This window comes from Oreochromis niloticus, linkage group LG13 (genome assembly GCF_001858045.2).
Source record: "Oreochromis niloticus isolate F11D_XX linkage group LG13, O_niloticus_UMD_NMBU, whole genome shotgun sequence".
Lineage (NCBI taxonomy): Eukaryota > Metazoa > Chordata > Actinopteri > Cichliformes > Cichlidae > Oreochromis > Oreochromis niloticus.
Genome location: NC_031978.2, coordinates 31,791,564 through 31,818,593, shown reverse-complemented (window position 1 = coordinate 31,818,593; position 27,030 = coordinate 31,791,564). Strand labels below are relative to the sequence as shown.

Sequence of the window (27,030 nt, the reverse complement as noted above, 5' to 3'; positions counted from 1 at the left end):
CAGGCTGAAGTGTGTTTAAGAACAAGATGCATTATTTACACTCAGCTCACAGAAAAAAAACACTCAAATCATTTAAAAGGATGCAAGATTGCTCCACACACACACACACACACACACACACGCTCGCTCACACACACACACGCTCACACACACACACACACACGCACGCACACGCACGTACGCGCTCACACACTCACACACGCACGCGCTCACACACGCACGCACGCTCTCACGCACGCTCGCACGCACGCTCTCACGCACGCTCGCACGCACGCTCGCACGCACGCACGCTCTCACGCACGCTCTCACACACACACACACACGCTCTCACACACACACACACACGCTCTCACACACACACACACGCTCTCACACACACGCTCTCTAATGATGTCATTGTTAAACATGAAATCAGCTCCTTTCTGCAGAACTTAAACCTAAGTGTCAGTTGCCAGTTTCCTTGAAGAAACGTTTCCTCCATCCTCTTCTGGCGTGGGGGGCGGGGCTTCTCCTTTTGTTTCTAATTTCCTTCGTCACCATCATCCAGCAGGAACTCACTGATCTCCTCTCTCATTTGAGATCTACAGAGCACAACAACTCAGTCAGCCCTCGATCACCTGCAGTCTCACTGTAAATGTAACATCTGTATTAGTCTATGAATAAAGATGCTTCTGTATTTACAGACTAAGCCAGTCTTTACACATCCAAGCAGTCTGCGTGCTACGCGTTACACCTGTGGTCAGTTTAGCTAACACAGTGACTACTTTCAGGGAGGGTGACTGCAAAGAGGACAGCGAGAAAGACGCAGCTCAAACTGTTCAACATACTTTGAAATTTCCCAAAGCCACAGTAAATATGACATCATACTTTACCTCACAGCATGTGTACAGTGTACCGTATCACGCAGGGAGGTCTGAAAACTACATTAAAGTGAGAAAATCTGTTTCTAACTGTGATGCAAACGCAGTCAAAGAAAAGTGAAACAAACAGTCCCCACCTCCTTTGCCTCCTCTGAGCCTCTGACAGGATGTACTGAGGGAGGTGATTCACTGTCGACTGGAAAGGAAACAAACAGGTCGAATGTGAGATCTTAACACTCTGATTAGTTAATAACAAACATGGTGTGTGCCGCCCACCGTCTTCCTGTTTGCTGCAGCACGCACTGATGGCTGACTGTAAGTCTGAGTCACAGGTATTTGTTATAATGTTTGAAGTGTTGCTATTTGAATCAGATTGATTTGGTCTTTGGTGTTAATGCCACAACTCAAATAAATACACAAAAACAAAAAACACCAATGACCTCGTTCTCCAGCTTCCTTAACCTCACTACAATGGACAGGCTGTTTTCATGTATTCGTGTCAGTGTTGATGGTGTACTTGCATTGGACAGTGATGTGTCGCTCCATACACATCAGTGTCCACCTAAGTGGACGCGTAACAAACTCTTTGAAAAGCACATGCTTAAAAATGAAGCTCAAAAATCTTTTTTATGCCTAAAGAAGAATAAAAATACTAAAGAAAAAACTCCTGACTGAGGTTGTCATAATTCATGCATGAAAGGGTTAAACACATTATGTGTTTGCACTCACCATGTCTCTGATAGTCAGTGCACAGCTGTAACACAACAGGCTCTTCAGACGTGTTGTTTCTGGTAGCCTGTAATACAAGTGCAATACAGAAAACTCAGCTATGACCACCCACAGGGACGAGTCTAAAGTTGATGGATGCTTCACAAACACTGTTTCAATGAAGAAAGGAAACAGCAGACGTCTGTACGGGCTTTGGCCTCATGTGATGCACAGAAGAAGAAATGTGAACGAAGTGGGACGTTTTCTCCCAGTTTACTTTTAGGACTTGACTGAATATCTGATGGTTTTTAGATGAAATTCAAACTATAGGATATAATCTCAAAGACTTTGTAGCAGGTACCTGTGAATGAAAGCACGGAGAACCTTTATGTAAAGTGTTTAAATGACAGCATGCTGCCAGTGTAATAGATTACCCAGTAATGTTACAGGTCCTGTATCTACAGAGGGGCCGTGGTTAGAATTATCTCAAGAAACCTGAACTTGCTTAGCTACGACCTTTCCTAAAAACCTCAGCAGTTACAGATCAATCTCCAAACTACGATATTTATTGCTAAGAAGAGAAGGATCAATCTTAGTTCTTATTTTTAAACATTACAGCATTCTCAAAATAAGCAGAGGTAACCAACAAGCCAGGCCAGTGTCGAAACTGACAGCAAACAAGAAAATGTCAAAGATTATTTCTTATATTACTGACTTTTCATCACAGAAATGTGTCATTGAGTGTGACACAGCACCTAGTGGATGGAAATATTTGCCATATATGTCTGAAAAATGGCTGTTTGGAGATAGATAATAAATCCGACACAGAAAATAAACACTTACTTAGCAGAAGAACAGCAACCTCCATCACTTCCTGGTCTCCCACAGTCCCGCCCTCCTGCAGAGGAACAGCACTGTCCAGTGGGAGCCGGCGACTCCGGCCTCCCTGTTTAACAGAAACATTTATATACACGGTCTAAAAACACCGCTGGCTATCCACTTTAGAAGAAGCTTGTTTAGTTCTAAAGCAGTCACTGTACCTGGGTTTGGCCTCAGGGTTTCAGCAGCACTGCCTCGCAGACACTTAGACCCAGAGAGTTGATCTGACAGGAGCGTGGCCTGGAAGGCCGATGGCTCCTCTGAAAAGATCGGAGATAAAGACAGACTGGTTCAGTCGTGCCCTCCTGAACCAGAACGATGTCCTGCAGATGGTTTTCACCAGAGGATTCACTCCAGGATCATCTTATTATAATAATAATAATAATAATAATAATAATAATAATAATAATAATAATAATGATGATGATGAACAGCAGCCTAAAGCCTCATAAAACCAGTATTACCCTGTAAGGTCACTGCCACAAGTCAGCATATAAAAAATATATTTAAATACATAAATACAGATATTAGACGATGCTGTTACCATTAATTACTACACTATTATTAATATGTTTATTACCACAACACAATATTACTCAGCTATAACACTGGTATTTCTATATTACTTTGTAATTAAGTGGTCATAACATGCTATTACCATGATATTACCTCTTATTCTCCTTATTACGCCGTTATTCTACATATTTACTGAGCTGTAATAGAAATTACTTCTACTGGTCTTTTCCTGATTATGACAGTATATTGATCCATTATTGATCGGACCATGTGGGCTCTTTGGTGTCACTCTGAGATCAATGTCAGTGATCGACATGACTCTGTGTGACACGCGAGTTCTCCTGCTGCTCTGTGATCAGAGACGTTTGTATGAAATACTCCACAGTCTGTTGAATACATTCACAATGTTAATGAACTCAATGCAGTGTTTTCAAATATTTTTAAATCTTTCAGCAAGGAAGAAAAAGTAATCTTCAAAGTTGTAATTACAGTCCTGTGGCCTTGTTTCCACTTCCTGTTCGTCCACATTTAGTGGGATATAAATAAAGCTGATCTGGAGCACTGTAATGTGCTGATAATGAGTTTTTCCTGTATGTGTCAGTGATCTGCAGGCTGTGGCTTCCTGTAAAGCGCCTCACTCACCCACAGCAGTATCCAGGCTGCACAGACACAGCAGACATCGGTCGCAGCGCTCGGCTCCTGACCATTTCATACATGCACTCTGCAGCTTCTCGCTGGTCCTGCGTGACACACGTGCTGGGTTTAACAGTGAGACTGGGACAACTGGCTGAGAAAACCTGCAGCACACATGTCCCCAATATGTTCAAAGTGCTGATGTGCATGAAGCATGTGTGTAACTGCAACCTGTAGATGGTGCTGACAGTGGAGGGGAAGTCTGCCTGCAGTTTGGTGACAAAACTCTCTGTCAGACGTTGGATGCTGGCCTTATCGACCGTCTGTGGAACACAGAACAACAAAACTGTACACAGGCTGGAAACGCTGAAACTCCTGGAGGAGGCGCAGGGACAGGAAGAGACAGATATACACACAGGAAAGGTCCTGACTTCTCAGATGATGATACTTAATATCTCAAACATAAAAAACCTCCCTCCATCTCTGATAACTCACCATTTTTGTCTCCACGCTCCCAAAGTTTATGAGCCTCGTGTCCCCTCGCTCAGTTTCTGACAGAGACCTTTGTTCACACAGTTAACCATCGTATTCATTATAAAGCCCGGCTTAACCACCCAGAAATCTACAACAAGTGAGACACTTGTTCATGACAACCCAATGAAGAACGTCTAAGAGCCTGGATTTAATCTAAGCTAACTTTAGTTAAAGGAAAGAAAAGAAAAAGTCAAAGCGGAGAAGATGGAACGCTTTCCTTGAACAATGACATTAATGAAACAGAAAACATGAATGATTCAAAGACGTAAGGAGGGGAAGCAGGAAACTGCCCCGTGGGAACAGTGCAGTGGCAGAGGTCATGTACACATCTGTGCACATCTGTACTGATGGTGTCCATTTCATGAATATTCTTGCTTATTTTAGTCAGGATTGAAAGATTAGTAAAATCCTGTTTATTATGGGTCGCACCTCTGAACCCGACTTCCTAAAGGCTGCTGACTGACGGCTGTTACAGCTCCTGCTGTGACCGGAATGATCCGTTTGCTGTTAGACGTACGTCATCGATGCCGTTTTCTTTTCTATGAACATGAGCGAGTACACACTAAAGCCTTTGAAACATTTTTAATGTCTTTGTTTCATGGTTTACCTTGGTGTCCACACTTGGAATAACAACAGAGGGCACAGTGAACAGATGGTTGTAGTAAGCTATTTCTTTGGCAGAGTAGTCCCTCATTGGCCGCACTAATATGATGTCACCGTATCTGGAGTCAGAGAAACCCTGTTTAAAACAACAATGACATTAAGAGCAGATTTGTTTTAACTCAAACTTTAAATGTGGCAATACGACCTGGTCCTTTATACACGAGGTAACAAGGTATACGCACCGTGTCCTGGGCCAGCTGCGCTCCTCTGCCCAGTGATATACTGGTGAGAAGTTTAACAGCCAGTCTGGTGCAGCTGTCTCCCAGCATCAGTTTACTGTAGCCCTCTGTACGAGCTGTGTGCACCAGCAGATGCTGCCTTTGAGGAACACAACACAGTCAGGAATCAAAGAATCATTTCCACCTGATTGTAGGTGGCAGCTTGGAACGTCTCTAAGCAACAGAAGCATCACAAATAGCTGAAGCGAGTCCTTTATGCCTGACCTTAGTGTGTTCAGCAGCTCTTCTCTGGCCGTCAGTGTTTTAACTGAACCAAGCAGCTGCTGTAGCGTGTGCGACTCCTGAACATGAGGCAACAGCATCTTCTTTGGTTCCTGTGGTGTTGGAAAGTTGTTGCTGCCGTCGGTCTCCACAAAGTGACCCACGGCTGCTTTGTAGGCGCTGGCAGGTTGCTCTGAGGGCGATGGATTGGTCGCCACGACTGAAGCGGGCAGGTCCAGGACCTTAGAGAACATTGGTGTATATTTAACAAAGACGGTCTGTGATCAGGTTCAGTCTAATTAACATTAAGAGCAGCAGGCTCGGCCTGGCTCTACACTGACCTGCTCCAGAGGTAAGATGTAGAAGGGGAAACCAGTAGCCTGAAACACTGCCTGAAGCTCAGCCACTGTCCTTTGCCTCTCCTCCACCGACTGGCCTATCGCAGCACCCTCTGGGAACAAAGACACACCCCTTTACAAGGTTTCTTTTTTAGCCAGAATCATTTCAGAAAAATGTCACCAAAAATGCAGAAATAGAATAGAATAGAACAGCCCGTTACTGTCAGTGTACATGTAGAACGAAACTGTAGAAATATTATGTTTAGTTCAGATGTGACGTACCGTCGATGTAGGCAATGCCAGGCACGAATCTCAGCTTCTTGTTCGCTTTCTGACTTAAACCCTGTGACAGATGGTTCAATAAATCCAACAATGCAAAAGTACATCATTAACTATTTATGGCAGTTAAAGATATTTTTATACAGATGCCAGTTTTAAGAAGTTGACAGACTATAATATAATATTTCATGTTTTTCTACCACTTAAATACCCCAAAAAACAAACAGTGGATCCAGAATCAACTCGAAATCCTGCTCCTTAAATAATCAGGCCCCATCTTATCTTAATGACCTTGTAGTACCATATCACCCTATTAGAGCACTTCGCTCTCACACTGCAGGCCTACTTGTTGTTCCTAGAGTATTTAAAAGTAGAATGGGAGGGAGAGCCTTCAGTTTTCAGGCCCCTCTTCTGTGGAACCAGCTTCCAGTTTGGATTCGGGAGACAGACACTATCTCTACTTTCAAGATTAGGCTTCAAACTTTCCTTTTTGCTAAAGCATATAGTTAGGGCTGGACCAGGTGACCCTGAATCCTCCCTTAGTTATGCTGCAATAGGTGTAGGCTGCCGGGGATTCCCATGATGCACTGGGTGTTTCTCCTCTCTGCATTTAATTATGACTTATTATTAATCTCTGTCTCTCTTCCACAGTGAGTCTTTGTCACGTCTTCCTCCCGTCACCTCCCTTGTCGCAGCAGATGGCCCCGCCCCTCCCTGAGCCTGGTTCTGCCAGAGTTTTTCCTTCCCACTGTCGCCAAAGTGCTTGTCGTACTGATTGCAGGGGTTTTCTCTGTTGTATGATAGTAAGGTCTTTACCATACAATATAAAGAGGCAGCTGTTGATGTGATTTGCACTATAGAAATAAAACTGAGTTGAAATGACTTGTGACGACAATGACACAGACCTCTTGAACTTGTCTGAGCATCGAACAGGAAGAAGGACCTCCGGACACAGCCAGCAGGACCTGGGGAAAAGAAGGCACACACAGTTAGGAAGCTGTCACAAACACTTTCAGCTTCTGCTGATTATTCTGGGTCAAAGACAAACTCAGACAATAAAATGGAGCAAAGTGAATTTTGTTGTGTTGAGTCAGGAATGACTTACCTTCTCTCCGGGGAAAATGATCCTGTTTTTGCCGAGCACAGCTTTGAACTTGTGAACGAAGAAATCTTTGAAACAGAGCCTGAACGACACAGAAACATGATGTGAGCACAGCCACTGCACGGCTCCTCAAACCAAACACACCAACACCTCACATGACTTCCATGTATAAACAAACATAAAAAACTTAATGAAACATTTGTTTCTCAGCAGCCAGTGTATGTCCAGTCTTCACCAGCCTGACCCGCGTGTCTCTCCGCTGAGGGAGGAAGCCCACCTGACAAAGGGACAACAGAGTTTCCAGAGTTTCCAGAGTGACAGTTTACATTTAATGAAGCGTCTGTGGTGGGCTCTGAAAACACTCCCCAGTCAGTCTGGCTGAGCTTGATGCATCATGCCACGAAAAGTTATAGTTTGTCTATTCGACTGTTGATGAGCGCACATGGCCAATAAACCCTGCACAGTGGTGGCTACGCTCACCGTCATCACACAGATGCAGTCATGTATCCCTGCAGTGAGGCATGCTGGTTACCTTAAAAACATCCCAGCCATCACAGATGAGCTCTCAGTCTACAGTGTTATCTATCATAGCTCTATATCTATAAATGCTGCACAGCTTACCTGCAGTAAGCATCTCCTGCTCTGATGACCAAAGCTGCAGGTGCCTCTTTGCATTTGACACATTTCTTCGAAACACTAATAAACAGGAGAAGAGCAGCCATGTTAAAACAGGAATGACATTGATGATGAGTGACAGAGAGTGAGGAGATCTGGGGATTGTGTTCTCTATAGTTCTCTGTGGTTCTCTGTGGTTCCTCCAGTAGAGTTCCAAAGACTTAAGTTGTTCTAGTAGCAAACAGTGAGCCATGACTAAAGTTCTTTTTCATTTATACTATAACCATTTTTAAACATTATTTAGTGTTGTTAAAGTGAAGTGTTTACTCAAACCATTTCCCAGTTTCAATAATTGATATGTGTTATGTGTTTATTCTATTTTCAATAAATACAACGCATTTACTATTTTATTAATTTCAGGATAATTTCAGGAATTGTATTAAAGCTTCTAATTTCTGCTGTGGCTTCATTTATGAGAGAGGTCCGCTTCTGTGATGCTCTGAGTTTCAACGTGTAAAATAAGATAAACCTCCAAAGAACACTGCAGGCCATCTCAGCCACAACCCCCACATTTCCAACCCGTCTGGTTACGACTGATGAACAAAGGGCCCTGAGGCCATTCCCCAACTCTCTGTGAACGGTACTCACGGCCAATGATCAATGATCATGATAATTCCCATATTAATGATTATAAACTGACCTCACAGCCATTGTTCATCAGTGGTGCCAGTTTCAGTCATTCTGAGCTGTTTATAAGGTGGAAACCTGCAGTCAGACTGAAGGAGTCACCTGGTGATGATGAAACGTTTCTCTACGTCCAGATGAACAGAATCAACTTTTAGGCAGGTGTGTTGTTTCAGTCACAGCATTCTGACTTTTATTTGCTTTATGTTTAAAAAACATCAAAACTCCATCGTGGGGTTAGTGCACAGGTAAAGACTGTACTAAAGATTGCTACAGAGTAGATAAAGTAGGCAAACACAGTGAACCTGGATGAACTGGTGTGGTCTCCAGTCCTCCTCTGATTGGAGTTTAAATTAAGTGGATGAGAGAAGCATGCATAATTTACCAGTCACCAGTGTCCCTGATATGCCAACATGGCGAGCTCAGTTATGGCCCGTGACGTAAAAGGCGGTGCGGTGTTCAGGTGGGGTTTTTACGGCGTCCTGACTTATTACACGAATATTTTTACACCTTTTCGTACGGGTTGGAAAAGTGGCGATTTGGGGCTTAGATGGCCTGCTGCTCTGGGACCAGTCAAAGTGTTTTCTCGAGCTTCTGGCTCTGATCTGAATATTAACAAGTGTGAACTTATGGCTATTAAAGAATGTTCCAGCGGATCTATTTCTAATATACACGTTAAAAATGAAGTGAGATACTTAGGAGTAATAATGACTAAGAATCAACAAAGAAGAACATGCTTAAATCTGGATGCTATCATCCAGAAAACTCAAAGTAGACTAAACCAGTGTCTCCGGAGAGATCTCTCCTTAAGAGGAAGAGTTCTGATTACTTAAGCGGAGAGAACCTCCGCAGCTCTGTCTCCGCATTATTGCAGACTCATTATTTAAACCTGTTGTCATGAATGCATATGATAAAGGTGGTCTAAGCTTTATGGATTTTAGCACTTTAAACGATACATTTAGGATTAATTGGCTACAATATTTACAAAAATATCCCAGCTCCATCTGGACTGTTATTCCCCTCCATGTGATATCCAAACTAATGCAATTATGACATTAATAAAATCCCAACTAAGATTTCTGCGTTTCATTGCTGGGCCTTATTATCATGGACTCTCATCCATAAACACTTATTGACAGCACCTGTAGACCTCAGCCTACCTGGGCACGGCGGCGCGCTCCACCTCTCCCCGGTAATCTTCATCCACCTGACACATCGCGGCTCTCCGCCTCTCCCGGTGAACGCGGCCGTTAGGAAAGAAAACTGCAGCCAAAGTGAGCTCCAAGTGTTAGATCAGTGAAATCTCCTGCAGATGATTCTTTTCATCAGCAGACTAACACTGACGAACTGCATTCACACAACAGTCTCCTGTCTGAATCGTGTCGCTGTTTGATGACGTAGGAAACTGTTCTTCTTGATGTTTTCAGACCTTTGGTACACAAATATCGCCACCTGCTGGTGGGGAGAGTAGGCTGCGTCAGTTGGTTTTGCTTGCTTACTTGTTTGTTTGTTTGTTTAAAATCCTGGAAAGCATTTTCTTGCAGGCACAGGTGTACACGTCACTCAGGTGAGGTAAACGTGTTACAGCGTGTCCTCGGTGTTGCCATTATAGCACAGACATTGTTTTGTTGTCCCTGTCTTTAAGTATAAACAATATAAGTAGAAATGGGCTTATCATTTATATACATTTCAAAATATAAGCAAGCAAACTAAGTACCAAACTATACCTGTTAACTATTTGATATGGTGACTTTGTATTTTAGATTTTCTCAGTGAGGTTTAAATGTTTTACAACTGTAAATGTTGTTTTTATTTACCCTCACATGTGGCTACAGTTATGAATGAAACGCAAAATCATTGCAATATCAGAAAAACCGCTATCATAGTGTTAAAGAGACAAATGGATACAAGCAATCATTACATATACCAGAGATCTCATATTAGACGACAATGCACAATTCACATATTCAAACCAAAAACACACATTATCCCTGCTGATGGTTAGTTTAATATTACCTTTCTTGCACAGGCTGTTGTTCCCGTGGTAATATAATATTACTACCTTTATAAATAAATGGCAACAACACAATTCTTTTATTTATTTATTTATTTTAATTAAAGACTCCAGAGAGGGTTTAAATAGGATTCATAAGCTTTGCAGTTAGGCTACACTGATTGCCGCGGAATGAGGAACAAGTGAGTGGGAGTGGCCAGGACCCCGCTCAGGTGCGGATCTGGGGAAACACGAGACGCTCAATCGAACCTTGACAGAAAAGCAGAGCTGCATAGTTCAGATAATATTACTGTGGAAGGGAAAACAGGAAGAGAAATGTCAGAGAATAGAGAGTTATTAGAACATGAAGATGTAAATGATTTAATAAATGTACCTCTCAAATCAGGAGGATCAGGTTTGTTATCTAACGAGAAGTCAACTTAGTGACTAAAGAATATTATTTTACAATAAAGTTTGGGAAATGGAAAGAAGCAGTAACGGTAAAGATCTGCACGCCAGGCAAAGATGACACAGAACTTTTGAAATTGAAAAAGCACAGGGTACGATGTGGACACAAGGTTTATTCATTCAAATGAGGAAGATGGTATCGCAGGGTGAATGTAGACATGGAGAAAGGATTTTCTCTCTAGAAGGCAAACACAAGTAAGGATAGGAAATAATTATATACTACTAGAAGTATATACTAGTATGCATGTAAATAGTATAGTATGCCACTTAATATTAGAAGAGAGCAACTGACATTAAATTACTGGGAAAACTTACATGGTCATTGACAGGAGCATCCAACTCAGGGAATGGTTAAACCGTGCTGAGAAAAAAAGCAAAACATGAGGAGTTTTGGTTGAACTGTGAAACCGAAATCAATCAAACTCAAGTCAAATAGAACCATTACCAGTAAACAGCTGTGGACACTTCCAGATGCTACAGTGGATTTCACTTTGTTGGAAAAGAGAAATGAGGAGTTTACATTAAACTCATGTACAGTACAGAAATATATTTGTGCATAATTGTAATATTGAGTAATTTATACAGATGCATCTAAGAATACATTAAATAGAGTTAGAGTAGCTTTTATTTTTACCTGAGTTTAATATCAAAGTAGGGAAACTGATTACAGGAGAAATGCTTGTGACATTATCAGCCACTGGGCTGAAGAGACAAGACCATTAAGATGAGTCATTTGTTCAAATTCCAGTTCATCATTAGTAAGTTTACAATTCACAAAGTAGACCAGACATATTCATAGAAATTCAACAACTGGAGAAATGAGAGGGAGGACGAGGAGGAGAGAAGAAACAATCCTTTCACGTCTCAGATTTGGGCACACTGGGCTGAACCGCACACTATTCATTTCAGGGAAACATTGGAAAACGTGAGCACTGTGGAGGAGATGAGAGAATAGAGCTCAGTGTATTACACTGTCAGGAGTGTGAGGAACAGTGTTGGGACTAACGCGTTATTAAGTAACGCGTTACAGTAACTACGTTATTATTGTGGTAACGAGCACGGTAACTAGTTATTATGCCAAAACCAGGAACGCGTTACTCGTTACTGGGATTTAGATAGGCTCGTTACTCGTTACTTCGTGTGGTGGATATCGCGGATCTTCCACAGATTCAATAACATTAGCAAGTGGTGGAAGCCAGCAGGTGGATGAAGGAAAAGGGAGGCAAGAGGAGAGACCCGAAGCGGCCGCCGGTCCGCGTGTCAGGTGAACTGAACTTCAGGTAAGAAGTTATGACCTGCAGTCTATCGGAGTCAGATATAAACCAAGTTTAGGTGGAGTTTATTTTCGGTATGCTGACATTTTCGTACTGCGTGCTAGCTAGCATGACGGAGTTTCTATACAGCTGTGTGGGTGCTATGTTACTGATGTTGAACTTTATTTTGTTCATACGGTTAATTATTAGAGTTGCCAACCGTCCCGTAAAAAACAGAATCGTCTGGTATTCAGAGAAAATATTACGCGTTTCGTACTGAGGTGAAAAGGAACACAGTTTGTCCCGGACTTCAGCTACAATGAAAAAGACACAAAGCTGAAGCTGCACAGCTGCCTCTTCTTCTCTCATTCTCTCCTGTTTCTACTTCAATCATGAAACTGATCAATGATCAGCTGATCGGCTTTTCTCTCTTGTTTATTTATCGCCCACTTTGCGCCAGAAAGAGGAAACCAGCGGATGTCGCGTTAAACAACAGCAGCACGTTTAAGCTTGATCAGCTGTTGTTAGAATTTATTTAATATTAATTTCTAGTATCAGCTGATGTTTGCTGGAGCCACAGCTGTAAAGCTGCTGGTCATGATATCGGTTTGGTTATCTGGTGAGAGGGAAACATGCAGATGAAACCAGGAGATGTCCTTACTGAATCATCAGAGCTGAACAGGTGATGGAGAAACAGGTTTACCTTTTAGGTGACATGAATGAGTTGAAGGGAAGTTATGAACTGTTTCTGAGAGACAAATAACACCAGGATCCTTTTCTACGTAGCTGACAGCTGGTAACTGTGCAGGGGCGGGTCTAGCAAAGTGATGCCAGGGGGCCAGGTAGGGCATTAACAGGGAAAGGGGGGGACAAAGAAATACTTTTCTTTATTATTCTCATTTAAAATGTCTCGCTTTTAAAAAAATAATTATCTGAGTCTTACAACAAACGATTGATAGATTGATACATATATACCATCAGAACAGTGTACATCACTGTCACAACAGTGTTTATTTTCATTCAAAGGCTTTATGATTTTTCCTATAATGGTGGGCCGGTCTGTAGTCAAAATGCCCGGGACTATTTTTTTGTCCCAGTCCAGCTCTGTATGCAGCTCATCTGCAGTCTGGTGTTACCTACATCTTCCTATTCAGAAGGCAGAATTTCCAAGTTCTGAGTACAATCAAAAGCACCACGACTGCAGTTTTTGTGTTGGATGTAAAAAGCAGGCTAGAATCATGGCGGCGGTCAACGACGGTCCAGGCGTGGGATTTCTCTCGTGGAAATGTGCACATTATTTTTTCCTTTCTGTTGGTAGGTGGCACAGTGCACGTGTGGCAAGTAAGCAAGCTAGAAGACTGGCAATCTGGCTGGGTATCCAGTTACGGAAGCAACACATTAACAAGAGAATTCTGAGTAAAACCAAAGTTACTTTCCCTAGTAACTAGTTACTTTGAAAGTAACGAGTAACTTGAAGTAACTGAGTTACTTTTTTAGAGAAGTAACTAGTAATGTAACTAAGTTACTAATTTAAAGTAACTTACCCAACACTGGTGAGGAAGAAGGAAGACAACTGATTCAAAACCCAAACGCAATCAAACTGAAACTAGATTTAACTGATTTATTTAGAAATAACTAAAGAAGTAATCAGGGAATATTTCTTTATCTTAGACAAACGCATTTGTATGATAGGATCTGATTTTGAGCCACATGCCAGACCAGTTGGTGGCGCTAATGCACCGACTCGGTGTTTGGCTGCCGCCAATAAACACCAAAGAAGAAGAAGCAGAAGAACTTCAGGTTCCAGAAAGCCTCGCGCGCTCAGTGTTGTTTGTTGTGGCTGCTTCGCGAGCGTCCGCTGGCGTTTTTCCTAAAGAGCTAACGGGTCACCGAGCGGCTGCAGCACGAAGCGCTCTCTGTGGTTTTCCACGTTTATTTCGTAGATTAGTTTGAATTGTTTGTTCGGGTCATCCTCACGGCGTCGTGCGCGCACTCGCCAACAACAATCCCACTGTTTACTTGTTCGGCGTGTCTTTAACAGCCACGGAAAAGTGATGCTGTGCTTAGTGGAGGATTTTATGTCGAGCAAAAGCCATCATGTTTGCAGAACGGTAGTTCAAACTCCCGATAACGACATGAAGCACTAGCTACCAGCTGTCTGAGTGCTTGGACCGCTTCCTCTTTCGGGCACCGAGCAGTTGTCGACGATTTCAGGTCGTCTGCTCCATGATGGCGATGTTTAGGAGCTTTGTGTCGGCGAGCTCCCAGCTCCGCCAGCAGCAGCAGCAGCCGAACGGCGGCCCGGGTTCGCTTGCAGCCCCGGCGGAAAGCATCGAGAGCCAGTTCTCCTGTCCCATCTGCCTGGAGGTCTACCACAAACCCGTCAGCATCGCCAGCTGTGCTCACACGTAAAGTAGCCGCTTGTTCTTCTGCTTTCTGCTGTCGTGTGTGGACGTAAATGGCCGTGAATGGTCACTTTTATGTCCAGCTGTGGTCTTCTATCGAAGAACACATGTGTGTCTTTACAGCAGCTGACCTCAGTAAGTTTATGTGGTCCAAGTCGTCAGCATCCGTCATCTGACTGCACCGAGAGCCCCAAACACAGAAGATCAGTGAGCTGGTTTAATGATTGGAGTAGTTTATATGTGCAAGCACCCACGCGCACAGTTTCAAACGACTGCCATTAGTAAAATGTTTATAAACTTTAACTCATCCATTCCATTCTTAACACTGCAGCCACAGCATTTACAATGAAATTCTCATATTAAACTATAACTATGAATGAAACTAGTGGGCCCACAGTGTCCTGGTTAGCCTAACAAGCAGAAGACCTAGAGTTCACATCCTCAGGGTGTTGTGCCAGGAACTGGGTTTAAACCAGCGCAGCTACTTGCTGCAGAGAGCAGCTGAAAGCAGATGAAATGTGCAGTGTTGCATGTTCTCTCACGCTCCCCTCAACATACATACAAAATGGTTTAACGTGCAAGAATTAAATGCCAGTAGTTTCTATTTTTAAAATAATGTCAAAATTCTGTCAGTTTAAAATAATTGATAAATATTTCACTAATCCAGATTTCCAAGTAACAGTTTCAACAGGTTGAAATGTACCGACGAGTGTTGGTTCCACATGTGGAGATTACAGTTGTTGTTTAAGACGAACAGAGCTGCTACACCCTCGGACTCTGTGAACAACAACGATAGTCTGCTTTTAAAAAAGTCTTAGTTTTTACACTTTTTTGTCAAATTTTCAACTTCAATCTCAAAATGGTCAACAATATTTCTTTTCTTGACTTGGTCCTAACCTTGGTCTTCTTAGGAATGAGATGCTGCACAGCCCATTTCGTACTGATGTTCTGTTGACACTCTTGAGTGTTTCCAGGAGTTTTTGGGAGCTCTCTGGATAAATCCAGTGCCCTGAATCCTTTTCCTTCCTGTCACGTTTGCTGGGTCTCTGTTCTTTGATTGAGTTGATTTCTTTCTTTTCTTCCCTCCTTCTAAGCTGAACTTTCAGTGCGATGTCCCATCGTGTGCATCACTCTCTGCAGCTTTGAAGAATAATTTTAGATCTTCGGCATCTGGTTGTCATCATTTCTGTTTCCATTTTTGAATAGACTGTTAGAGACACTTGGCCAGTAAAGGTCTGTTGCAATCTATTTCTTACAGTGTTGAAGAGGCTGGTAAAGAAATGTCAGCTCGTTAGTGTGCTGAGATAGAAATCATTTCAATAGCAACACACAGAAACACATAATCAAGGCTTATTTTATGTATGTTTTGTCAACATAAATATCATATAGTCCTGTTTACATCAGGACTGTGGTGTTTTTCTGCTACTGTCCTACTGCAGTGACTCAGGGATGCTCCTCTCATATTATACACGGTGCAGAATATTAGTCTTCTGTTATAGCCGACTTATTAATGCTCTGTGATGTCCTGGCTGTGAAATATCTGTAGTTTGGTTTATATACTTCCATTAAATAAAATGTATTAAATACTCCATTAAATTGAATCAAACACAAATTTTATGAGGCCGGGTGTCCTCCAGTAAACCGCTCTTTACTGATGACATGAAGAGAGGATGTGTGAGTCTGCATCTACTCACTGTAATCCAACACAAAGAAGATGCCAGACTACTCTGCTTCCTGGTCCCATCTCTGGATTGTCACATTTTGGAGGTTTTAATAAAGTTGGTCAGATTTCTAGAAGTGAGAGCTAAACGTGTCCCTGCTGCTCTGACTGGGAAGGGGACCAGAGAAAACGACAAACTCTGACACTGTTTAGTTGTACACGGATTTAATATTAATTTCAGTGACCTCTGACTGATGTAACCGGGTGCTGAATGCAGTGACACCATTCACCAAGCATTTATTATTAGTTGAAAATAACAAGCAGTGGAGGAATTTTACAGACCATTCCTTTTAATTTATGAAACACTATTAAAAAAACCTCAGTACACAAAAAACTATTATGAAGAATAAAAATAATTATTCTGCAGAAAAATATGCCCGAGTGTGTCCCCATGTTAAATAAATTAATATTAGTGCTTCATATGTTTAAGACTGAGCTCATTTTAAATACTGTGTATTGTTTAATGTCCAGCATCTTTGTCACAGTGCGGCTGTGTGTAGGCAAGAGAAGGACCCAAACGCAAACTCGCAGAGACAAAGGTAAACTCAAAAACACAGCTTTATTGCTGGTATAGGGGGACACGATAAACAATACAAAACTAAACTGGGAAAACTAAAGCACAAGGAGCCACAGGGAGAATCACACAGCCATGAGGGAGAACGCGACACAGAACTGAGGGAGAGGCAGACATAAATACACAGAGGGTTAACGAGGGAAGTGGGAGCACACGGGGAACACAGGTGACACTGATAATCATAACAAGACACAACGGGAGTGAACGCAACACTGACGGGAGACTGTCAAAGTAAAACAGGAAGTGCACAGAGGTTCAGACAGGAGGAGAGAGAGCACGGGGAGAGCACAGACATAACGGGCTGGGTAAAACATGGAATAAAACACAAGGAGAGACGAGGGCTCACAGATACACAGAGGGGCACACAGGGGGTAAGAGTCACAAGGGGAAAAACACATAAGGAAACAACGTAACAGAGCAACTCAGGAAGCATGGCCTAAATAAGGAACAAAATACATGAAAACTAAGAATACTGGGCCAACGTGGCCCAGGACCATGACAATCTTATCCTTTCAGTTCAGTTCATTTACATTTTATTTACACAGCAAATCACAACAGCAGTCGCCTCAAGGTGCTTTACATTGTAAGGTAGATCCTACAGTAATACATACAGAGAAAAAACCCCAACAATCATATGACCCCCTATGAGCAAGCACTTTGGCGACAGTGGGAAGGAAGAACTCCCTTTTAACAAGAAGAAACCTGTTAGAGACAAAGATTAATAACAAGTATGATTTAGCAATACTTGTTATTAATCAACAGCATCCATGTACATATTCAGCAAAAGGGAAAGTTTGAAGCCTAATCTTGAAAGTAGAGATAGTGTCTGTCTCCTGAATCCAAACTGGAAGCTGGTTCCACAGAAGAGGGGCCTGAAAACTGAAGGCTCTGCCTCCCATTCTACTTTTAAATACTCTAGGAACAACAAGTAGGCCTGCAGTGTGAGAGCGAAGTGCTCTAATAGGGTGATATGGTACTACAAGGTCATTAAGATAAGATGGGGCCTGATTATTTAAGACCTTGTATCTTTAAATCAGATGCTTGTAGCTGTGATCCTTTATGTAAAATATTGTTCATGAGCTCATAAACACAGGGCTACATCTTGATTTTTTTTTAAGTTTATTAAAATTGATAGTTATCTGTTGAAGTTCTGGGTGCTGGGCTGGGGTCGGCACTCAGCTGTAACGTCGGTCTGGGTTCTTGTCGAGTGTCAGCATGCTCTCTGTGCAGGTGTATGCAAAGCAGCATGATGCGGTTTCTGTCCTGGCTTCTTCTTTAAACTGAAGCAGTGCTGTGCAAGTTTGTTTAACTTGTTCAGTCCTTGGTCAAGTACGAGAAGGAAGAAGGGAAATGAATAAACAAACAAGAAGAATAGCAACAACCATCTGATCATTAAGTGCTTGTAGCACAAATTTGGATGGTTTCCTTTGAGTTTCCCTGTCTCTGAGTTTTACTGCTACCTGAGCTCAGCTAAATATTTGACAACAGCTTTGAATGAACTGCAAATGGAACTTCTTTAGTTTTTTTTTTTTCTGTTTTAGTCCGACTGCAAAGCATTGATGAATAATAGAAATATGACTGTTATTTACTTACCCAGGAAACTTAAAAACAGCCTAATTGTAAAAGAAATCCTTTGAAGATGGATTAAAACTAGACTGACAGTAGAGGAGCCAGCAGCGCTCTGCTGGTCTGAGTAAAAATGTTACCTTTGCTGTTCGCTGTTTGCTTTTCCAGGTTTTGTGGGGAGTGTCTGCAGCCCTGTCTCCAGGTGACGTCACCTCTCTGCCCTCTCTGTCGCGTGCCCTTCGATCCCAAGAAGGTGGAGCGGTCCTCCAGTGTGGAGAAGCAGCTGGCTTCATTTAAAGCACCCTGCAGGGGTTGTAACAAGAAGGTAGATAATGACTGTTCTAACAGATTAAAGACCCCCATCGTGTTATTACAAATATTATTTGTTGCACAAGTCATACTGTGAATATAAATCTTTTCTTTTTTATTTATAGTGTTAGTCTTTGGCCATTTATGCACGTCAAACTGTGAAACTGAAAAAGGAAGTAAACCTGTCAAAAGTCAGAATGGTTGAAATGAAAATCAGTATAAAAATGGACGACAGTCTGAGATTCAGAGTAAGATGAATAGAAGTGAAGAGCAGAGCCTCTGACACAAAGTGTGACTAAACGCCCTCCTCCATGCAGTGTCACTGTGACTCTTTACGTACATGTACAGTATACAGTAATAACCCCAGGTGTGTGTATGCTTTCAGGTGGCTCTAGTAAAGATGAGGACCCACATTGCTTCCTGTTCTAAGGTGCAGGAGCAGATGGCCAACTGTCCCAAGTTTGTTCCTGTGGTGCCCACCTCCCAACCTATACCAAGGTACTCACACTACGACCATGTTCATGCAGCACAGCTGATACATGCATACATGCCTGCATGCATACATGCCTGCATGCATACATGCTCAGCTCAGTGTTTTTAGATGAGTTTCAGAAAAAATTTCACGATGTCAAAGTAGCAAAGGAAGAAAAGACTCCATCTCCTATGAGCCACACAGACATATGTGTGTGTGTGTGTGTGTGTGTGTGTGTGTGTGTGTGTTTTAATCTAGTTACGTTTCTTTGTGGTATTTTTGATCACTATCAAGTATAACTCATACAAATCAGAATCCATTATTTCAAAATAATTAAACATTTCCTAATGTCAACAATGATTTTACATATAGAGAGTTATTGCATCGGTCCAGTGTGGCAGTGTGGAGATTACTGAGGCTGCTTTGATGCTACCTTTCAGCTAGTGTGTACTTTTAGGGAAGGTGTTTCTGATCTTTCTCTACATAAGACCCTGTAGAGTCTACAGAGTCTACAGTGTAGACCCTCTGTGGAGTTCAGGTCAGCTGAGTGGGCTGGTCAGTTAAGCACAGTAATAACATGCTCAGCAAGTTTATGCACTGTAATCAGGTGCTACATCCAGGAGAGGAAACAGCTACCACTCTCTGTGGCCCGGATCAATGGGCCACCTTGAATGTAAACAGCTAGAGAGTCAGATACCACCAGGTGGAACAGGCTGTGATCCAAACAGAGTGTGAGTGGGCGTCCCAAGAGGTCGGACTCTCTTTCTGACAACTTCTGGCTGATGTGCACAACTGAGCGGTCGACCCCCTACCTGGTGGGACAAAACGGGCCCTAGTCCTCTGTTTGAGGCATCCAGCCGCAGAATAAAGGAGTGAGAGTACTCACAGGGACAAGAAAGAGAGAACATGTTTCTGTCACATTGGCTTCTCTGACCTCCTGTTAAACCTCACATACAGGGTCTTAATAATTAGGCCCCATCTCAAAGACCTCATGCTGTCATCCATACTGTGCTTCACTTCCAGAGTGCTGACTTATTTGTGGTTCTCAGCATATCTTCAGTGGAACCAGCTCCTATTTTGTATATGGGAGGCAGACAGCATCTCCACTGTTAAGATTAGGTGTAAAACTTTCCTTTTTATTGAAGATTGTAGTTGGGCCCTGACCCTGATCACTCCCTTAGTTCCAAGTGATCCAAGGTGATGAGAAAATGTGATGTCAGTGGACTGTACGGGACAGTAGCATCACTGCAGGAGTCCTGAGTGGGTCTCCTTCACAAAAATAAAAACTGCCATTATTGAAACCTGGAGGAGGGACAAAACACCTTAGACCAAGCAGCAGGTCTCTATCGCCACAATGATTGTTGTGATGTTTGAGTTGCATCCAAATAGCCGCCCCTCCCTGAGCCTGGTTCAGCTGGTGGTTTCTCCTGTTAAAAGGGAGTTTTTCCTTCCCGCTGTTCCCAGGTCCTTGCTTATAGGGTCTGACTGTTGGGTCTTACTCTGTATTATTGTAGGGTCTTTACCTCACAACATAAAGCGCCTGGAGTCAACTGTTGTTGTGATTTGCTATATAAATAAAGCTGAAGTCTCTTCAGCAGCAGCTCGTGGCCTGTGGAGTGTGTCCATCAGCATCATATGGACGGCTGTACAGTCAGCACTATTCTTCATGATTTAACTAACTAGGTTTAGAGACACATGGTACTCGTACTCTGAATAGTGTTTTCCTCAAACTTGAAATGAAGTATTCGGATGATTTGAGACACTGTTGTGCATGTAGGCCGTGAAGGTCAGTGCTTGAAGAATAACGTGAGAATGTGAATAAAAATGTGAACTTGAAAAAACATTCACAAACATGTAGATGGATATTTACACAAATATACTCTGAGCTGCAAACTTGTCACACAAATTTTGTTCATAATTATGAGGTTTTGTTGGACTCGGTGCAGTGAAACTTAATATTTCAGGATACAAAGATATTTTGGAAAATTCATGGTGCCAACTTTGTGGGAACAGTTCATGTTCCAGCACAGCTGTGAAAACACTGAGCTGAGCATGTATGCAAGTCCGAGCGACTTTAATCACCTAATCTGAATGCAGCCGTTCACACCAACCACATCATTTCACTGGACAGATTTGAGGCACTTCTTAGAACCAAGCTCGATATTTTGGATCTTTTAGATCCAAAGAAACAGATGTGACCAATCAGACCATTGCATTTGGCAACAAGTACACTCGTAACTCAGATTGCACACTGGTAGTGTAAATAGCAGTGTGCAATAATACTGTTGTCTGAGACATTCAGCTAGCTGCTGCTGCGGGTCAGTCAGCTCTCTGAAACGATTTCTGCCAACTCTGCTAACAAGTGTTCAAAGTGCCCCACTAACATCCTGAAATACGGACGAACCTGGCCACGATACAGCTTCAGCTGCTTGATCAAACCATGAAATTCTCCCTGCTGCTGCCTGCTTGTGTCAGTTGGAAGGACCAGTGTCTCAGTTTCTTGCAGGGGCGATTCTAGGATCAGAGCTTTGGGGGTGCTGAGAGCTGCCCAGCCAGGCAAGATAAACTTTACTCCTCGGTGCATTTAAACCCCTGTTCCTCCCTGTCCTCGTCGTCTGTTGTCTTCATCTTCATTATCGGTCATCATAATTTTACCTTCTCTGTGCAAGTCTGCAAATTTCTTTATTAAATCATAAGATTCTTAAATTCATCAAGTCTCTCTGTGCCTGGGTGCTCATCACAAAACATGACATCACTGTTTTGTACATTTTAACACAATTTAATCCCACATTTGAGAAAGCAAAATACTTTTTGAAAAGTCTGTAACAAAACCATCAAATCTGATAAAGGTTATTTAAATGCTGCAAAAGGAGAATGGATTGGAATAAAAAAATACATATTCTAAGTAGAGATGGACCGATCCGATATTACGTATCGGTATCGGTTCATACTGACCTAAATTACTGGATCGGATATTGGCGAGAAATAAAAAATGTAATCCGATCCATTAAATATCAAAAAAGCACCTCACAAAACTTGCGACACGGCGTAACTCGGCTCATAACCGTAGCACGTCGGAGCAGTGTGCTCACGTGATAGAGCGCCTGTGTGTATTTGTAGCCTCGCTACCAAACCAGCATTTCATCTCCGAGGAAGTTATCCCAGAGAGAAGTAAAGCAAGTGTGTAAGTTCATCTCTGAATGTTTATAAAGCGTTCCCATGTTAAGCTTAACAACCGATATATGGAGCGACTGCCTCTCTCTCTCCCTCTCCTGCTGCTACTTCAATCGTGAAACTGATCAATGATCAGCTGATCGGCTTTTCTGTCGTGAGTCCGTCTCTCTTCTTTGTTTTTGGCCCACTTTGCACCAGAAAGAGGAAACCAGCGGCTGAACAACAGCAGCACGTTTAAGCTTGATAAGCTGTTGTTAGAATTTATTTAATATTACTTTCTACACCAGGATCCTTTTCTACGTAGCTGACGGCTGGTAACTGTGCAGGGGCGGATCTAGCAAAGTGTAGCCAGGGGGGCCGATAGGGCATGAACAGGGAAAAGGGGGCACAAAGACATACTTTTCTTTCTTATTCTCATTTAAAATGTCTCGCTTTTAATAAATAATTATCTGAATCTTACACCCAAAGTTTTAATCTGATGTAAAATGTATAGAAGTCCATTACTGTATATAGTAACTGTTAAGTCTAATATACCCTAGTAAGCTATAGTACTTTTTCCTTTGGGAAGGTACCATCTGTGCAGTCTGCAATTCTGTTGAAGAAAGATGTTGAATCTATTTAATTATTCTTGAAAAATAATTTATTTCTGTGCATTTTTTTTCACACTGCATCAAATTAAAGTTGATTACATCAATTAAGCATCATGAGGTGGAGGGTGGGGGGTGGTTCCCTATTTATTTTTTTGCTGGGAGTTTGCAACCCTATTAGTTAGGTTGCTTAATATTTCTGCTAAGTACTCTTTAAAATACCAGAATAGGAAGGATGGAGCAGGTTTAAGTTTATTAGATTGATCAGTGTTGCTGAACTATGAAATATTTTGGCTGCAGTGTATTTTTTGCATGCAGGTATAACAGAATAGCTTTAGTGTTGTTGTTTATTTAGACTGGAGTATGAACTTATACAAAATGCAGCAAGATATTAAAAAAACAGTTTTATTGATTAAAAAACACACTATATCGGATTCATATCGGTATCGGCAGATATCCAAATTTATGATATCGGTATCGGACATAAAAAAGTGGTATCGTGCCATCTCTAATTCTAACCTTAATTACTGGGGGAGAATAATGAATGATGCTCATAATGAGTAAAAGTAAACTGAGAGCATTTTTGGACAGAGATTCACTTTTAATGTGTATGTATAATATAATACAGATACATAAAAATACACTCCAAAAACAGAAAGGTCCTTGAAATGTACAAATGTACAAAATATTCATTCAAAAAATTATAAAAATGGATGCAACTTTGCCTATGGGACAATGTGTAAAAGATCTTTACTGCAGATACTAATATGGCTCTGCAGAGTTTTTCTTTTCTTTTAACCTGTGAGCAGGGGAGAGGCGAGCTGGCACAAACCATTTTTTTTTGGGGGGGGGTATCTATACTTTTGTTGTTAAAATATTGCGTCTCAACCAAGTACTGTATGCTTTTTATATTTTTAGTAGTGTGTCACAAAAACAGCAAATACTGTCAAAAAAAGTAAGAAACCCTTGGGGGTGCTTTGATTCTGAAGCACCCCCAAAAATGGGCTAAAAACGCCGCTGGTTTCTTTCTTTTCTTGTATCAGCACCACGTTATCATCGTTTGATGTCCACTTCATTCTCTTCACAGTGCAAAACTGCAGCACGTTCACTGTACATATACATCACACAGCAAGTTTGGATCATGTTTTTTATTGTAACACATTTGGTGTGTAACAGCCTTCAGAGGTGGGCGGATCAATCCAAATATCGATAGCATCAGTGACACTGCTGGTAAAAGATTAAGATCAATACTTTCCTTCTAGCCTCCGGGTTCAGTATAGAGCCCACTGTATTGTGTTAAATTAATACATTTTTTTTGTTTGGAAATGCAAAAATAGACCTCAAACACGCACCAAACGCCTGAACTTTTGCGTCACATCTATTTTATTTAGAGCCTATAACACAACTGAAGTTGACCCAAAGTGCTTCAGAGACCGGCACACTGACATTCTCCACAAAATCCAACTTCCTGTGGTAACTAAATGCTGTAGAACATGATAAACAGAGTGATTTGGTGGCCATTAAGATGTGTTGAGATCTGCAAACTGACAGTGGTTTGACACACTGCTCTACTGGTTATATCTCCCCTGCTGTTATACTTCAAAGTGTCTTTATATTATTTAACAGTACTGGTATCTGCAGTACTAGCCTTGGTGTTAGCTCAGTACAGCATTGCATGTGCAGTTTGGTCACATTTAACCCATGAAGTGTTGCAAAGTGCACATGTGTGACCCACAGCTGAGCATTTCTGATTTGAGAGGCTGTGATCACAGAACTGTAGCTCTCAGTATATTTGTGTAAATATCACGTTTGTGAATGTTTTTTTCTGTAACTGTAAATTTGAAACATTTTGTGTGTGAAAACATTTTACAAGTGAAAATTTCCAAATATAAGTTCAAATTTGTTCGACACATTTTCCAACATCTTCACCGTAGATCCTTATTTTCCTGGATTAAGGAAAACACAAAACACATTCTGTGCATGTTCAGCTTCCCTGTGACACAAATGCACACATGTCAGCTTTGCCCAGCCTTGTGATAATTACTGTGTGTGTGTGTGTGTGTGTGTGTGTGTGTGTGTCCTTTTATATGCAGCAATATTCCAAACCGGTCAACATTTGTGTGTCCGTTCTGTGGGGCCAGAAACCTGGACCAGCAGGAACTGGTGAAGCACTGTATGGAAAACCATCGTAATGACCCAAATAAAGTGGTGAGATAGTGGCGACTACACTAGACTGTTAAACCGTGTTTGTATTAGGATAACGTCATCATGATCTAGATTATTTCTGGGTGTCTTGAACAGAATTGCCCTTTAATCTGTCCATGAAACAGCCGCACAAACGTCTCCGGGAATCATTAGGAAATCTTGGAATCTTTTCCATGTTGACTCGGAGTTACAGTTCTGTTCCTGGTCTTTGTTCCTGCTCCCACTGAATTCCTCCTGAGGTTACTGAGAGCTATTAACGGCTGTAAGGTGGGGAGCAGTACAGAACATAGATTTCCAGATTACAACACCCACTAATTTAATGTTAACATTTAATGTTGTGTGGCTCTCTTGTTCAGCTGGATGTATATTCCCTCCTCACCTCAACCCTGTGCAGGCAGTATGATGGTGCAGTAGTTACAACTGCTGCTTCTCACCAAGCAGGTTTCTCTGTGTTTGCAGAGGTCTTAAACTAACTGTGTATGTGCAGTAGATACAGTGTTAAACATGGCCTGTAGTCCAGAGAGAAGCTGGAAGCTCAGTCAGACCAGAAAAGCACTTTATAGAAACGCATGGGTTTCTATGAGAAGGCCCACACAGACTCATCTAGTTGTTTTATATCACAGCTTCCCCTGTCATGTATCTGTCTGCTGCACCTGTGATGTGTGTGTCCTTTAATGGCTGTGTGCTCGTCCCTCCAGGTATGTCCAGTGTGCTCAGCCATGCCGTGGGGAGACCCCAGTTATAAGAGCTCCAACTTTCTTCAGCATCTTCTCCATAGACACAAGTTCTCATATGACACGTTTGTTGTAAGTCCTGAGGAACCATTATTCTTTAAAAATGACATGTTGTTGAAAACTGATTTTTTTTAAAGAAAATATTATTTGTGCAAACACACAAGTGCAGAAATTCTGATCTGTGTTTGTGAGCAGTTTGGAAACAGGAGGAAACGAAGGTGGTGAATTCAAGCCAGACATGATATACATGATAATTCCATTCACACATTTACTTTCACTACATTATCCTCAGTTATATAACAACTTTATCATAAACGTGTGCTTTTAGTCAATTGTAGGTCTTCTGTAATAATATTACCAGACCAGGTACAGGATGTCTGTGTCAGGGAGCCTCGTCCAGCTCGGACTGCTTTTAGTCCGAATGTTGATCCCACTTCCACTGAAGGCGTGGTTGGCAGCGTGGCCTCGCAGGTCAAATACAAACCTCACATAATCAAATTAGTTGAATTATACTTATCTAACCTCTCTGCACTGTTTCTGCTCTAATTTCCAACTGTGAACTTCCAGGGTTGGATATTTTGAATCATATTCTCAGGAAAATTCTCAGGAATTTCAGGCATTATTGGACCATTCTAATCACTTCATGCTGTATATCCATTTATATGCTGCAGCTCAGCACATGAATATACTCCTCATCATGTCTCATTCAGTTTATATACTACAACATCATCTCTCATTAATCACATCTGAATTTATGATTCCAAATCAGTTGGTGACAGATTGATTATCGGCAGGTTGTTAAATACAAGAATACTAAAGAGTACCACGCGTCCATGCAAAGACCCAGAATCTGCATCCATCATGATCTAAAGGCTCCGTGTAAATGCATAAAGATTTGTAAAACTCCAACACTGCAGTTTACTCAGGCCAGCCTTTGTAGAGACATCCTACTACAATCTGTACTCTGTGGATAAAAGTACTGGGCTACACATATTCATTTTTCAATTCAGGTATTTTTAGTCCTATTTCCTCATGTGTGTAAAAGCAAGAATGTAGTAAGTAAGTAAGTAAAATTTTATTTATAAAGCACCTTTCAAGATAAAAATCACGAAGTGCTTTACAGAGGCAGAAAACAGACATTAAAATCCAAAACAAAACAAAATTAACCAAAAGCGAGTTTAAACAGAAAGGTTTTTAACTGCCTCCAGCTCGCACTGGAGCGGTTCGCAGCCGAGTGTGAAGCAGCGGGAATGAGGATCAGCACCTCCAAATCTGAGGCCATGGTTCTCAGCCGGAAAAGGGTGGAGTGCCCACTCCGG

General features: G+C 41.8%; 2 protein-coding genes and 1 long non-coding RNA gene across 7 annotated transcripts in view; 1 reads left to right on the top strand and 2 right to left on the bottom strand.

The window, feature by feature from the left end:
- Positions 1–287: 287 nt before the first annotated feature.
- On the bottom strand, positions 288–9,669 carry ctu2 (cytosolic thiouridylase subunit 2 homolog (S. pombe)). 2 transcript variants are annotated; one of them, XM_013277455.3, is made up of 16 exons: positions 9,412–9,669; positions 7,574–7,648; positions 6,956–7,034; positions 6,756–6,815; positions 5,854–5,914; positions 5,575–5,684; positions 5,237–5,475; positions 4,976–5,111; positions 4,738–4,869; positions 3,828–3,919; positions 3,606–3,703; positions 2,609–2,707; positions 2,412–2,514; positions 1,590–1,656; positions 998–1,056; positions 288–628 (listed from the first exon to the last, which is right to left on the bottom strand). In XM_013277455.3, exons 1-16 carry the CDS (start codon positions 9,465–9,467, stop codon positions 571–573), a joined length of 1,524 nt encoding a protein of 507 aa, XP_013132909.1. In that variant the 5' UTR covers positions 9,468–9,669; the 3' UTR covers positions 288–570. The 2 variants fall into 2 exon arrangements, with proteins under 2 accessions (XP_013132909.1, XP_003455040.1); XM_003454992.5 differs by having other exon boundaries at positions 289–581; positions 9,412–9,668.
- Positions 9,670–9,984: 315 nt separating this feature from the next.
- On the bottom strand, positions 9,985–11,790 carry LOC102075698 (uncharacterized). The gene is made up of 3 exons (XR_267126.4): positions 11,158–11,790; positions 11,028–11,073; positions 9,985–10,890 (listed from the first exon to the last, which is right to left on the bottom strand). It is a non-coding gene; the product is annotated as an uncharacterized LOC102075698 (long non-coding RNA).
- Positions 11,791–13,549: 1,759 nt separating this feature from the next.
- The window catches only part of rnf166 (ring finger protein 166), a 23,662-nt gene continuing 10,181 nt past the window's right edge, over positions 13,550–27,030 (top strand). For 3 of the 4 annotated variants that reach the window (XR_267128.4, XR_003213630.1, XM_003454999.5), the window contains exons 1-5: positions 13,576–14,373; positions 18,399–18,555; positions 18,925–19,037; positions 24,866–24,980; positions 25,676–25,783. Coding sequence is in view for 2 of the 4 variants with exons in the window: in XM_003454999.5 (XP_003455047.2) it covers positions 14,192–14,373; positions 18,399–18,555; positions 18,925–19,037; positions 24,866–24,980; positions 25,676–25,783 (675 nt within the window). In the remaining 2 variants the exon portion in view is untranslated. Of the gene's footprint in view, positions 14,374–18,398; positions 18,556–18,924; positions 19,038–24,865; positions 24,981–25,675; positions 25,784–27,030 lie in introns of all 4 variants that reach the window. The other variant, XM_005459528.4, reaches the window with a different exon arrangement.